The sequence below is a fragment of the Herpailurus yagouaroundi genome, unplaced genomic scaffold, assembly GCF_014898765.1.
Source record: "Herpailurus yagouaroundi ecotype Mexico unplaced genomic scaffold, PumYag 207, whole genome shotgun sequence".
NCBI classification, from domain to species: Eukaryota; Metazoa; Chordata; class Mammalia; order Carnivora; family Felidae; genus Herpailurus; species Herpailurus yagouaroundi.
This window is the reverse complement of record NW_024412438.1, coordinates 4,061,295-4,076,655: the sequence shown is the minus strand read 5'-3', so window position 1 is coordinate 4,076,655 and position 15,361 is coordinate 4,061,295. Positions and strand designations below refer to the sequence as shown.

General features: G+C 48.4%; 1 protein-coding gene across 8 annotated transcripts in view; it reads right to left on the bottom strand.

Moving 5' to 3' along the window:
• Positions 1-15,361, bottom strand: part of LOC121015622 (GON-4-like protein) — a 75,973-nt gene that overhangs the window by 17,115 nt on the left and 43,497 nt on the right. For 6 of the 8 annotated variants that reach the window (XM_040452688.1, XM_040452689.1, XM_040452694.1 and 3 more), the window contains 7 exons: positions 12,544-12,645; positions 7,236-7,276; positions 6,621-6,724; positions 4,132-4,330; positions 3,544-3,630; positions 2,424-2,595; positions 585-729 (listed from right to left, as the gene is read on the bottom strand). In XM_040452688.1, coding sequence (XP_040308622.1) covers positions 585-729; positions 2,424-2,595; positions 3,544-3,630; positions 4,132-4,330; positions 6,621-6,724; positions 7,236-7,276; positions 12,544-12,645 — 850 coding nt within the window. Of the gene's footprint in view, positions 1-584; positions 730-2,423; positions 2,596-3,543; positions 3,631-4,131; positions 4,331-6,400; positions 6,593-6,620; positions 6,725-7,235; positions 7,277-12,543; positions 12,646-15,361 lie in introns of those variants that run through there. The other 2 variants (XM_040452691.1, XM_040452695.1) reach the window with 2 other exon arrangements.

Below are 15,361 nucleotides of genomic sequence, written 5' to 3'. Positions count from 1 at the left end.
CTTAGAGCCTGGAGCCTGCTTCGGATTCTGTGTCTCCCTCTCTCTCTCTCAAAAATAAATAAACCATCAGGGTGCCTGGGTGGCTCAGTCGGTCGAGCTTCCGACTTTGGCTCAGGTCATGATCTCACGGTCCGTGAGTTCGAGCCCCACGTCGGGCTCTGTGCTGACAGCTTAGAGCCTGGAGCCTGCTTCGGATTCTGTGTCTCCCTCTCTCTCGGCCCCTCCCCTGCTCACGTTCTGTCTCTCTCTCTCAAAAATAGACACTTTAAAAACATTTTTTTTTAATTTTTTTTCCTTTGAAAAATTTCTTCTACCAGTACTATGAGACTGGTTTTTACAATAACTCAAAAACAAAACACAAGTTAAAAATGTTTCAAAACTGCACATTGTTCGCCAAAAAGAGCAGTCCCCCTGGCACTGCTGCTGTGGACACAGCACAGGAGTGGGCCCAGCGAGACCGCTTTGCTTCTGGCCTTGTGTGTCCATGTCTGATGACACACGCCCTATCTCCCCTGAGCACAAGAGAAACAACTAGTTCTCCTCGGGTCACCCTGTGCATCTGTTCCCCCACAGTAAACTCTTACTTGTCCTCGGCCTTCGTGAAGAAAATCTTATCCTGGGGATTCTTTGCCTTCAGAGAACACACTGGAAGTAGCTCTGGATACATGAACACCTTGCTCGTGGCCAGGATCCAAGCCACTTGCTTTGGCAAACAGGGAAATTCATCTGCTGTGAGAAAACAAAATCCTGTGGTAAATGAAATTCTAGAACAAAAGAGGGCGTCACAAAAGCTTCCGAACGCATTCTCGCATTTATCTAGAGCCGTCCCTCCCTAGGGAAGCCCGCCCTCCCGCCGTGCCTCGCCCAAGGTTTCAGCCATCGTCCTCGGCCTGACACATGCCTGCCAGGAGTCCCCCGTGAGCTGCTGCCAGCTAGTCCTCTCACCCTTCCCGTGTGGGACCCCTAACCCCTAAGTAACAGGGACACTCACAACAATGATGACCGAGAACACGCGGCTCACTGTGTGCTCAAAGTCGCTACCTCCTCTCCCCCTTTAGATCCTTGGAAGATAAGTGACCTTCAACAATGCTTGCTTTCTTCCAGGGTAAGATGTGAACTTCTTCAATCTCCCTCACAAACCTGGTATTCCAAATTTTATTTGATTTGATTCTTACTTAACTTTCATTAAGTCCTCCCAGAGTCCTCCTGGGGTTGGGAACAAAAGCCATAGGAGGAGTGAGACACCTCCATCTCACTCAGTTCTGTCCTGCTGCCTCAGCCTCTCAACTCCAGGCCTGTCTGCCTCTCCAGAGAGGAAACACGACTGAATTCGTGGTTCTCCCTCCACAAATGTTTTTATCTCCCCAGAAGAAACCACGGGACCCCACAGGCGGCATTTATCACCACGGTGTGCAAGTTTTCATTACCAACACAGGGCTAAGAAACTAGTTTGAGATCCCTGTGTGTGACACAGTGTACTTAAACTCAATTATATTCAACTTCACTGCAAAAGTCAGGGATTTAAAAAGAAAATCCAAAGACCAACACACCCGGAGCAAACCACAACTGATCTTCTAAACCAGGAAACAAATCAGAAGCAATCATTTCATTCAAGGGAACAGCACACATTTTCTCACAAACTACTCAGCGATGCAAGGTAGAAAGCCAGCCAGCACCATCTTCAGAATATCGAACGTGGCAAATGTTCAACACGTCTGATTTGTGCCTAATCCCCAAATCAACATTTCATTCAAAATGGAGACACCGGGGCGCCTGAGTGGCTCAGTTGCTTAAGCGGCCGGCTTCAGCTCAGGTCATGATCTCACGGTCTGTGAGTTCGAGCCCCGCGTCGGGCTCTGGGCTGACAGCTCAGAGCCGGAGCCTGTTTCAGATTCTGTGTCTCCCTCTCTCTGACCCTCCCCTGTTCATGCTCTGTCTCTCCCTGTCTCAAAAATAAATAAAAACGTTTAATAAATAAATAAATAAATAAATAAATAAATAATGCATTTGCTAATGTTCAAATGATCTTTAAAAAAAAAAAAAAAAAACCCAAAATGGAGACACCATTGCAACCATGAAGGAAAATAAAAGTTTCTTGATGAAAAAGAGAGTAAAACCCTAACCACAAACCAACTTAAGCACTTGACTTTCCTCTTTGCCAGACCCCAGGCTGTCCCGACCTCACGCGTGGTGCTTCCCCCCCTCACATCCGTCTGGGACACTTCTCAGCACGGAGCGCACATCTCTGCCCCCTGCACCGTCCTGTCCACCGCCCCGTCCCTCACGGAAGCCCAAGCACTATCACGTCCTTCCAGAACTTAGGCAGTGGGTATCAACGTCCCGTCTGCTAGGACGCCAGGTATGGGGTGAGATTCCCACTTGTCAAGGCAAGTAAAGGCAGAAGTGAACAGATCTGTCCCTACCAGTCTTCTTGACAGTTTTCCGAGGACTCCAGTCGACGCTGACATGTGTGCTGAAGGCTTCCACGAGCTGCACTGCCCCCGGCAGGTTACAGGGCTGGAACAAGGTCTGAAACCTCGGGTTGAACTGATGGCGGAGAGCGACGGAGCTCTGAGCAAAGGTTCCCAGCTCTTTCTGGGAAGACAGGGCACAAAGGAGACCTCAGTCCCAGACGACTAACACTAGCGGAGCCCCTGTCAGCCTCTGAGGGGAGACCTGCCCTCTAGCTAGAGGGTAAACACAGGTAAAAATCAATCACTATAATTACTCCACCCAGAGCACTCTGTGGCTGAGCCCTCGGATATCCAGGAGGGGCGCCGACACTCGTTCCACCGCTCAGCCTGCAGGATGGTCGGTCGGTCTGGCTCCCCAGCTAGAACTAAGGTTCTCAAGAGTGAGAACAATTACTTTTTACAACTTTTTCTTTTTGGGGTGCCTGGGTGGCTCAGTCTGTTAAGCATCCGACTTCAGCTCAGGTCACGATCTCACGGTCCGTGAGTTCGAGCCCCGCGTCGGGCTTGGGCTGATGACTCGGAGCCTGGAGCCTGCTTCCGATTCTGTGTCTCCCTCTCTCTCTGCCCCTCCCCAGTTCATGCTCTGTCTCACTCTGTCCCAAAAATAAATGAACGTTAAAAAAAAAAAATTTAAAACTTTCTTTTGGTTTCTCTGAATAACACCTAGACAATTCAAAATTAAAACCCTTTCCTCCAGAATGCTTACAAATGTCAGAACCGAAATTAATCCTATACACGTAGCTATTGAGCCAGATGAACGGACAATGAATTCAGTAAAAAGAACAGAAGTATGGAAAACCTAAGAAGTCAGGGTAAGTCTAAAGATGAGGAAGAAAGCCCAACAAAAAAGTCACAGAACAGTCCTAAGAAAACCGGATGGCTCTCTGGTCTTCCTGGAGGTCAGAGCCTCATGCTCTCTTGGCAAACGCAGGAAGCCACAGGAGTAGCTGCCAACGTATGCAGGAGACAAGAATGAACGTAGACGGTGGCGGGTGAGCATCTGTGCGAAGCGACCTCCCAGGCTAACCGACCCCCAAGTCTGTAGAGGGAAGGACACGTGGAGCCTTACGAGAAATATCCTGGTGGTGCTGGCCTCCGAAGTGAGGTTGGGGTTGGAGGAGGCAAGAAGGTGAATCTGCGTCAAGAGCTGCACGTGCTAAGGAGGGAAAAGAAACGACACAGCGACACGTTACGAGGTTGTCACTCCAGGGACCCGGAAGGCTCTCCCAAGATGTCTGCCACTCGACCACACGCTCTGCTTTCCGAAGAGACGAGGAGATGGCACCTCTGCGTGGTGTGAGTCTCTCAGAGATGTTCCTCCAGCAAAATGACAGAGCCAGAGGAATCTTAGCCTCAGACCAGAGGGACTGAAATTAGGAAGAAGAAAAAACTCCTCCGGGAAGTGAGGCTGTTCAGTTCAGAACGGATTAGGAGAAACAGAAACCTGTGATCCTAATGTTAAGGGTGGCCACGTGCACGAGTGCTCTTGCCTGAGCCCTACGGGTACAAACACGGTGCCTTCCAAGGGCCTAAGCGATGAGAAGGCCGCGGCCCTCTGATTCCAAGGCACATCGAGCCACCTGCTCCGGATATTCAGACCACCGCTTCAGTGGCGGGCCGCGGACGACCCGGCGCCGGCCTCGCCGAGGAGTCTTACCTGCTGCATCTGCTGCTGAAGCCGCCGCCTCTGCGCCGGGTCTAGAGTCAGTGTCTGGTGGACCTTCTCGTTCTGGGGCTTCGCCCTCTCGACCTCCTGCTGCTGTCTGCCCGAAGACTTCTTCACCTTCAGCTGTTCAAGCTGCTCCTTCACTGTGCGGTGCTGCTCATTTAGCAAGTTGGCCAGTGGTTCCTCAAACCTATCCCCGACAGGGAGGTGACCGCACGTGAACATTCCCTAGGTCCCCAGCACGTCCAAGTCCCCCCGACGACGGCAGGCTAAGAGTCTGCGTAACTTCCACCTTCTGCCGACTCCCACATCCCACTTCAGCCAACAAACTCCCAGGCTCTCCAAGTCTGTTAGCAAAAATTCAAATAAGATGGTCCCGAACTGCACTGCCCCCTCATTCTCCCACGATTAGTCCTCTACATAATACACAAATGAAGGAGAAGTTAGACAAAAATCTAGGAACAGAGAAATGTCTGGATAACAAAGGAGTCCGTGAGCCAGCGGGAGGAGCCCCTCATCCTTGGGGCCTCCTGACATCCACAATTAACCTGGGACGTGTCCCTAACGGTGACACGGAATCTTCTCCAAACCCAGCATCTGTTCCCTCACTCACACATGACCACACCCCAGGTCCGGCTTCTGCCCTCCTGCCACTCCCATCCATCTAGGCTGCCCTGCCTTCCTTTCTGACCAAGACCTAGTGTGAAGGGATCCACTAAACCACAGGGCAGCTGGGAAACACAGTGAGAAGCTGGTTCAAGTATCGCCCTGCCTGCCCGTGAGCACCTCCCCTTCTAGCCCAAATCCCTCCCCTCGGCTGTGGGACCGGCCCCCGCCTCCTGAGAGCGGCCGTCCAGGGCTGAAGCACCCACATGCCTAGCTCCCAGGCCGGCTCTGAGGCAGAGCCCCCGCACTCCAGGATTAAGGCAGGACCGGGGTTCTGTGCAGTCAGGACACAACCAGCTCCAGCAAGTATGAAATCTCTACGTGGCAACAAGAGTAACAACAGCTACATGGTAACTTTTCTGTAGCCTCTGGAGATAAACACTATGTTTCCTTTCACAGTTTTTAGCAGGCACAGGCTAAAAACCTAACGTCATGGCACAAGCCTGGGTACAATGTTTCCTGAGATCTGAAAATTCCATTGTCTGTGCTCCCGGCAGAACAACAGAGGAGCAGAAGCACGAGAAACGTGGATGAAGCACAAACAGCCCGCGGCTGGTTTTACAAAGTATTGCTCAGGTGGCTGACGAGGGGGACACCGATGGCTCACTTTCCCTGCGACCAAAGCATGTTCACAAATCAACTGCATTATGAACTCAGAAAGTGGGTCAGAGAAAGACTCTTAGAAATCTCGAAAATGTTTCCCCCCAAAAAAGTAAATAGGTGAAATGATAAAGTGTTCCCTGACTCGGGGGGGGGGGGGGGAGGATCTTTCACAATGTAAACTTTTATCCTATACCATGTAGCACACTTTCAGTATCTTACAATTTTGTCAATTATACCTGAATAAGAGGGCGCCCGGGTGGCTCATGAGCGGGTTGAGCGTCCAACTTTGGCTCAGGCCATGATCTCATGGTTCATGAGTTCGAGCCCCACATCGGGCTCTCTGATGACAGCATGGAGCCCACTTCCGACCCTCTGTCTCCCCTCTCTCTGTCCATCCCCCACTCACACTCTCTCAAAAATAAACAGTAAGGAAAATTATACCTCACTGAAGGTTAAAAACAAAAAAGGGAGGGGGAGGCTATCCCGAGATTGTGTTGTAATTATATCATGGTATTTATTATAATGGTGTGTATTTCGGGCTTTTATGGAACGGTCAGCAGACCTTGTTTCCTGTACTAAATTGCCCGTTCCCTGAAGGCCTAGCTTTCCGATGGCTCCCAAGCTCTCCGATCAGGTCACGCTGCTAAGCTCACACACAGCACCACCCAGGCACAGAGCACACCCTGACCACCAGCCAGTCACCTGACCACATATGCTGCTACGCAGAAAGAATGGACAACACACTACAGCCCAGATGGACCGTGCAGACCCGTCACACGTGGGGGTGGAGGGGCAGCGCGACTCCAAGCCCCGGGCGTGACTGCAGCTGGTTCGCGGGCTGCTCGTCTACTGCCGCAGCCACAGACTGTCACTAACACTGACACAACGTCAACGGCCAATGAGGAGAACAAAAGGGACACAAGGCTGGTATGACCGGGGGTGGTTTCTGTGGCTGGCCACCGAGTCCTCGCACCGCTCCAGCACCACTCACCTGGAGAGGCTGCTATGGACGCCAGCTACTGTTTTCTCTCCCTTCCCAAACAGACGCAGCCTGGTCTGTGGCTGTGCTGCCCCATAGCAAGGAGACTGATTCACGGGAGACCCTCCTTCCATCAGTGACAGCGGGGAGTTAGCAACGGGAAACCGGGAACCCGAGCGTCTGAAAACACGCTTTTCTCCCCTCTGCGCCTCAACGTCTCTGGCTAGCCTACCGCAGGGCTTGAGGGGTGTTGAAGCTAGGCCGGGGCTCAGCCACGCGCTCCTCCTCCTCTGGGCCGTCATCCTCCACGTTGGACAGTCCCATCTCGTCCTGGAACTGCGGGCAGAGGGGATGAGCATGTGCGTGTCGCCCAGCGGCGGGAGGGGAGGGAGGACTGCAGGCAGGAGCTTCCTCACACGATCTCACTTCAGAGCGCCCACGATCGTGCACACGGCTGACCATTAGGTCAGGAACAAAGTGTCTCAATCGACCACTTGCAGTGGTGAAGACAGAGCAATATCTTTTAAGAGACAGGTTTATGAGAAAGGCTAACTATCTGTGCCCAGAATATCCCAAAACTAATCTGCAATCTTTACGGATGATGAATGACAGTTGGGGAGGCCACCCAAAGTCTGCAGGGGGGACTTTACTAGGAAGAACCCATATATGGGTACTCCAAGTTTATTAGTTAGCGAAACTCTCCTCCCACCATACTCTCTCCCGAGGGCCCTGCACTGGCTTGGTCAAACCACCCTCCTGGACGGAGAACCCCGGGACCAAAGGACAGAGCTCGCTGGTGAGTCCACATCCACCACCCCGAGTCCCCACTCAAGGACCACGTACTCACAGTTTCAAACAGCTCTTCCATGAGTTCATTCACTTCCTTCTCTGGAAAAAAAAGCCACACAGAGTTGTTGGCTCGAGTTAGTTTTGTTTTCCAATTAGAGGGAATTCCAAGAAGACAGTATGTCTTTTCAGCAAGACATTTGATAAAATCGTCATGGCTATCATTCATTCATTCATTCAAAAACGTGTCCTGAATACCAGCTATGCTCAGTCCCTGTTCCAGATGCTTGGGGACACATGACAGAACGAACGGACCCTTTGGAAAGTTCTGCTGGGAAGACGTACAGGAACATAAGCTAGATGACCTTCCCGTAACGTAAATCCAGTCCTGTCCTGGCCTACTGAATGCAGTCAAGACAGAACCTAAACCATCAAGCAACTGCATCAATGACCCAGAAGACCCAAAAAACACACTTATCACATCTGTAAATCATATAAAGCTGGAAGGGACTGCTAGACCAACTGATGACAGACTTAAAACCCCATGTGTTGTCAAATTAATTGGGTGAAACTTAACTTTAAAGTCTTACATTTAGGATTCCTTCGAAATCAGGGTGTTTTTTAATTTTTTTAAATGTTTATTTATTTTTAAGAGACAGAGACAGAGCGCAAGCAGGGGAGGGGCAGAGAGAGAGGGAGACACAGAACCCAAAGCAGGCTCCAGACTCTGTGCTGACAGCACAGAGCCAGACGCGGGCCTCAAACTCACTGACCGCAAGATCATGACCCGAGCCCAAGTCGGACGCTTAACCGACTGAGCCACCTAGGCACCCCAAAAATCAGTTTCTTAAATGGATGAAAAGGTGAAATGGCTCAAAACAATCTGAAAAAGATGTGAATACTTTGGTTGACCTCAAGTTTAATATGACACAGCCACTCCAAAACCATGCGACTATCCAAGAAGGCAAGCCTGTCACTGAATGAGTGCAGAGTCACAGGCCAGGTCCAGGGGACTGAGGCAGGTCTGTGACCATCTCTGTAAGAGCCCCTCGGAGATGGCAGAAAGAGCCATGCAAATCCATGAGAAGGACAATGAAATCCACTTTGACAAAAGGTCTGATAATTCCCTCTAGAACTAAGCACACATCTACCCTATGACCAGGGATTCATCTCCTGGACAGCTGCCCCAAGACAAAGGAATCATCTGTCTTGAAACAAGAAAGTTCAGAGCACTTCATTCAACATAGCAAAAACTCAGAAAAACCCAAGTGTCCGTTAACACCTGGGAACAGATAAAAAAACAGATGACCAAAGAGGTGTATTTATACAACAGAATCCTGCACAGCGATGGAAGGAAAAAAGCAGTGATACTTGCAAACAGATGAATCTCAAAAACCGTGTGCTGAGTGAAAGAAAGAAGCTCTACACAACAGAGCATATACATGAACTTCTGAAACAGGCAAATCTAACCTGTTACTGAAAAAAATCAGAACAGCAGGTGCTTCGGGGAGGCTGGGTTGGAAGGGGCATGACGGAGCCTCCTGGGGTGACAGTTCCATATTCCCACAGGGGATTATTACACACGTGGAAGCATGTCAAGACTCACTGAACGCTACACTAAAATTTTGTGTAATACATTGTGTATAAATTTACCTAAAAAGAGAAATTGTAGAGGGGCGCCTGGGTGGTTCAGTTGGTTAAGCGTCCGACTCTTGATTTCGGCTCAGGTCATGATCCCACAGTCGTGAGATCAAGAACCGCAGTCAGGCTCTGTGCTGACAGTGCACAGCCTATTTGGGATTCTCTCTCTCTCTCTCCCTCTCTCGCTCTCTCAAAATAAATAAATAAACTTAAAAAAAAACTGTAGATAAATACTGAACTCTAATTAATGATACGCATGTTGAAATGTTTCAGAGTGAAGAATGCTGGTGTCTCCAGCCCACTTTGAAATCAGCATGAGAATAACCCACATGGATTGACAGATGGAAAGAGAGCCGGATGCAGCTGCTTAGGATAAAACAGATAGATTAAAAGTGAATTACAGAACCTAGGTGGTGGGTACGTGGATGTTCAATGTACAATTCTTTCAACTTTTCTACGTATTTTTTAGAAGTTCCATAAGAAAATGCAATGGGAGAGAAGTTTATAAGAAATAAAGGCCATGGGGCACGTGGGTGGCTCAGCTGGTTGAGCGTCCGACTTCAGCTCAGGTCGTGATCTCACGGTCCACGAGTTTGAGCCCCGTGTTGGGCCCTGTGCTTGACAGCTCGGAACCTGGAGCCTGCTTCGGATTCAGTGTCTCCCTCTCTCTCTGCCCTGCCCCCGCTGCTCACGCTCTGTCTCTCTCTCTCAAAAATAAATACACGTTAAAAAAAAAATTTTTTTTTAAAGAAATAAAGGCCAGAACGCAGAGGAAGCGGACTAGGGCAACTATGTTTGGAGAACTGAAGAAACAGTACGTTTGACACAGCAAAGAAAAAACGCAGGGAAAGGAACATCTCTTACTATGCACACTTGGGACAAACAGAAGTACAAGGGCACACCCAGGTTCCGGAGGGAAAATGTTAGGAGGAGCTCAGCGCTCAGCACTGGGACGCGCCACCCTCACCACTGAGGAGCTCCCTGACACTGGGTCGCCCACAGATGAAAAGGCCACATCACAGGAGCTACAAACACACCCTCAATGGGAGGAAAATACATGAGCACGTGAAGCTTTCCAAACTCTGTGATTCTACACTTAGTTTTTAAATGTCCGTCATCCGTGTAAGGACACGTCCTCTTATACGGATCATAATATGATAACGTCACACGTCAGAGGATACGGGGTAGGAATAAAACCGGAATTCTACCTCAGTTTTTACTGATGATCACAACCCTACAAGAGAGGACAGCCCTTCGTCTAGGCATCCCAGAGATGTTCACTATTTGGCTGGCAAAACCCATGACTGCGAACAGGAGACACTCCCAAAGAAGCTACAGGCCTGGGGATAAGATGGTTAGGACCTGGGCAACCATGAGGTGGTCACTAAGGACACATAAAGTCGGGGGAATCGCAAAGCAAGCACAGTCCTAACTGGGAAGGTCTTCCTGAGAAATGGTCTGTGAAGGGAAGACAAGCATGCGCCAGGCCGGGAGCCACGCTGGAAGGAGATCTTCCCGGCACCCGGCAGACATGTCTCATCACCAGATACGTGGGCCAGTGGTTCCTGGAACAACTCATCCCTTGGTTTCTGACACTAGACATTCTTGGTTTTTCTCATAGTTTCCTCGACTCCCCTCCAGCTTTCTCAAAGCCTAAGTCCTCAAGCCTTTTCAGTCTACACTTTGAATCCTTTCGATGCTTCCTCTAACTTTGTCCTAACATACCAAATAAGGGAAGATCTTCCTAAAAGAAATGGCATTCCACATTTTAAAAATTTTTTTATGTTTTAAGCAGGCTTCACGCCCAGCACAGAGCCCAACATAGGACTTGAACTCACAAACCTGAGATCAAGACCTGAGCTGAGATCAAGAATAGAAAGCTTGGGGGCCCTGAGTGGCTCAGTTGGTGGAGCACCTGACTCTCCATTTTGGCTCAGGTCATAATCCCAGGGTCATGGGATTGAGCCCTGCATCAGGTTCCTCGCTGAGCAAGGGGCCTGCTTGGGATCCTCTCCCTCCCCCTCTCTCTCTCTCTGCCTCTCCCCCACTCGTGCTCTATCTCTCTTTCTCTAAGTAAATAAGTAAATAAAAGTCAATACTTCCTGAAATATATGTTTTCTATCATCGCTAACATAGCCAACGAAATAATTTTTAAACAAACGCCTCCAGCCAAGTCATTTAACTGTTCTTCGTGCCTCTAATCTTTCTCTCTTTACCCACCAAATTAATACATTAAATTGGTGTTAAATCAAAGTACTATTTTTCAGAGCGCCTGGGTGGCTCAGTCAGTTAAGCATCCAACTTCAGCTCAGGTCATGATCTTGCAGTTTGTGAGTTCGAGCCCTGTGTCAGGCTCTGTGCTAACAGCTCGGAGCCTGGAGCCTGCTTTGGATTCCGTGTCTGCCTCTCCCTCTGCCCCTCCCCTGCTCACGCTCTAACTCTCTCTGTCTTTCAATAATAAATAAACGTTAAAAAAAAAAAAAGCATTTTTCTTTTTTTGTTTTTATTTTTGGTTGTTTTTTTTTTTTTAATTTTTTTTTCAACGTTTATTTTTGAGACAGAGACAGAGCATGAACATGGGAGGGGCAGGGAGAGAGGGAGACACAAAATCTGAAACAGGCTCCAGGCTCTGAGCTGTCAGCACAGAGCCTGACGCGGAGTGCGAACCCACGAACTGTGAGATCATGACCCGAGCCGAAGTCAGACGTCCAACTGACTGAGCCACCCAGGTGCCCCTCTTTTTTTGTTTTTAAAGGACAGAGAGTGAGCGAGCAGGGGAGAGGGGCAAAGAGAATCTTAAGCAGGCTCCACTCAGTGCAGAGCCCGATGGGGGGCTTGATCTCACAACACTGACGTTATGACCTGACCCGAAATCAAGAGTCAGATACTCATGAACCACCCAGGCGCTCCCAAAGTAGTATTTCTAAAATCCCAATCAGTTCCTATTAGTTTCTTGCCTAAAACTCTGAGCTCTCCTTTTGAACAGATTAAAACGCAAATTCAAGGTTCTCCAGGATCTGAACACTGCTCACCTTCCACACCAAACTCCTTACTAGTTTCCAAATGCAGTTCTGTTGCTTCACAATCCTGTGGTTTGTGAACACTCTTCTGCCTATTTGCAACATCCATCGGTCCCCATTCACCCCAAATCTTTTTTATAAGATTTTATTTTTAAGCAATCTCTACACCCCATGCGGGGCTTGAACTTACAACCCTAAGATCAAGAGTCACATGCTAGGCACCTCTCACCCAAAATTTCTTACTCTTCCTTCAAAACTGAGATGAAACTTCTCATCATGTGGGTTCTTCCCCAGCCCACCCACCCTACTGCACACCGTCCACTAGGAGATTATACCCTCTCTAGGCCACTAGTAACCTTATATACAACCTATTATAGCACTTGTCATTTTGTATTGTAACTTTTTCTGTTTGCATCCACTACTGAGCTGATGTCTTACAGGGCAGAGGCCATTCCTTATTCACTGTGGCATCCTAGGAACGCTCTCTGCCAGATGTTGGCCACAGTGCGCGACTAGGAGATGCATAAACGAATGACTCATAGGCTTCCAGATATATAGATGTTTAAAGAGTTACAGAAATAAATGGGAAGAGTAAGCTTAAATGTCTTAACTCAGATGGGTTGTAAACATCACCCTCAAAAATCTACAAAGTAAACAAAAGTAGATGTGGAACAGTCCAAAGCCGGTTCATAGTAAACGCAGACTCACTGGTGATTCTCACTGCCCGGTCAGTGCGGAAATCCTCTGTATCTGGTTCATCAAGATCTTCCAAGAAGTTATATTCTGGATCGTCATCATCATCGGCCTCATCTAGGAAAAAAAATTATTGCAAACACTTAGTTTCCACTCCGAACTCCCATCTCTAGTGAAAATTTAAGATTTTCAGCATTGCCAGAATCTATTCCAATAAAGCACATTTATTCTTAAGTTTTTAAATAACTTCTTTTTCTCCCCCAATGAATTGCATAGCTCATTTCCCACAGCTGACACATCTCACCTACTCTCTCCAAAAAGCCAAGTTCTTTCCTTCCTTTGAAAAAGACTTCAATCTGCCAAAACTGTAGCAAAAGCCAGAAAGCTAAACATGTGATTTATCTCAGCAACCATACTTTGAGTAGCGCAACTCAAAATAACACTTTTGTAAAACTACTTACACAAAAGCATGGATGGGGCACCTGTGGGGCTCAGTCCATTAAGCGTCTGACTTCGGCTCAGGTCATAATCTCACGGTTCGAGAGTTCGAGCCCCGTGTCGGGCTCCATGCTGACAGTATGGAGCCTGCTTAGGATTCTCTCTCTCCCCCCCTCCCTCACTTGCACTCTCCCTCAAAAATAAAGAAATAAACTTTAAAAACATCATAACAGGGGTGCCTGGGTGGCTCAGTCAGTTAAGCATCTGACTTTGGCTCAGGTCATGATCTCGAAGTTCATGGGTTTGAACCCTGTGTCGGGCTCTGTGCTGACAGCTGGGAGCTTAGGGCCTGCTTCAGATTCTGTGTCTCCCTCTCTCTCTGCCCCTCCCCTGATCATGCTCTCTCTCTCCAAAAACAAAAAAGCACAGATAGTGATAAAAACATGACTTTGATGCCCAGTGATTAAGGAGTGACTACAGTTATGATGCCTTAGTATAAAATAGTGTACATGTACAAAATGTAAACATGTAACCACCTCATGAATGTTCACATATGACAAAATATAACACACATGTAATAATCCTTAGTATGAAAAAGTATGCCCCTACAGTAAGACTCAAAATAACTAAAAATAGGGGCACCTGGGTGGCTCAGTTGGTTGAGCATCCGACTTTGGCTCAGGTCATGATCTCACAGTTCGTGAGTTTGAGCCTCACATTGGGCTCTGCACTGACAGCTCGGAACCTGGAGCCTGCTGCAAATTCTGTGTGTCTCCCTCTCTCTCTGCTCCTCCCCCACTTGCACCCTGTCTCTCTCTCAAAAAATAAAATAAACAGTAAAAATTAAAAAAAAATTTTTGGGGGGCACCTGGGTGGCCAGTTAAGTGTCCAACTTCGGCTCAGGTCATGATCTCGCGGTTTATGAGTTCGAGCCCCACGTCGGGCTCTGTGCTGGCAGCTCGGAGCCTGAAGCCTGCTTCCAATTCTGTCTTTCCCTGTCTCTCTGCCCCTCTCCCTCTCGAGCTCTGTCTCTCTCTCAAAAATAACTAAACATTAAAAAATAATAATAAATTTAAAAAATAAATTAATTAAATAAATGGACAATAGAAGAAAAAGAACTAAAAATATACAAAAATAGTACACATTTTGTGATGTGAGGGCATAGGAGGAAATCCTGGTGTTTCTCTCCAACATAACTTTCTCCAATGCTGATGCCACGATCGCTAAATAAAACCTGTGAAGAGTCACTGGATTATAGAATCGTCACACGAAGGTGGTATTTTTTCCAGGACGTTAGATAAGAGACGTCTGGCAGAACATTCGGCGACAGAGGAAACGTCCTAGTGCGCACAGCGCGGTAACGGCAGCTCCCGGCAACAGGCGGCACCCGAGAACTTGAAACGTGGCTGGTGCCACCAAGGAACTGAATTAAAAAGACGGAAAACAAACAAAGTCTGCCAAAGGGGAATAACTGAATCCCTGCCCCGCCCCCCCCACGCAGGCAGAGCCGAGTGCGCGTGTGCAGTGGGAAACGTCTGAACTGAAGGCCTCCGTGAAGGAAGCAAGTTTCGGATGCAGAACTCGGATTCCTTCCACCAGGAAGCAGTCAAGGGGAGGGCATGCCAGTCCTCACACACAGAACATGAGTGAAGAACAGAACTCTTCTTTTCCACTTAGTCCCCCTCCATCCCTCCATAATAGTCACTTTTTGTAAAAAATGAGTGCCTTCCATTAAAAACAAAAAAATATACACGTTTTTGATTCCTTATCATGGGAAAATCTGTTCTGATCAACCATAATCTAAGCTGATATTTTTTACTCCACATTTATAGTCAGGTTATATTAATTTCCATCGTCCATGACGTAACTATTTAAACGTCAAGTCTCTTCATCGATTTGTGCGTTTACGTCCCCAATAAAAATTCTTCAAATCCTCACACAGAGAATCCTGTCTTCCCAAACTTCCCGGGACTCTCCGAGTACATCTCCCGACAAACACGCCGAGGGAGGGAAGTCCTGGGGGAAGGGCTACGATGGGCGGGCAGCGCGGGCAGGTTCGAGCCCCCTCATGGGATGGGAGAGCCACACCAGACACACCACACCGATGGGCCAGCCAATACTCTCCGAGCACCCATTTGGCAAACACGTTGAAAAGTCATGCACGAAGGTTTCTTCTGAGTTCTCAGCTTTTTTTTTTTTTAATTTTTTTTTTCAACGTTTATTTTTGGGACAGAGAGAGACAGAGCATGAACGGGCGAGGGGCAGAGAGAGAGGGAGACACAGAATCGGAAACAGGCTCCAGGCTCTGAGCCATCAGCCCAGAGCCCGACGCGGGGGGCTCGAACTCACGGACCGCGAGATCGTGACCTGGCTGAAGTCGGACGCTTAACCGACA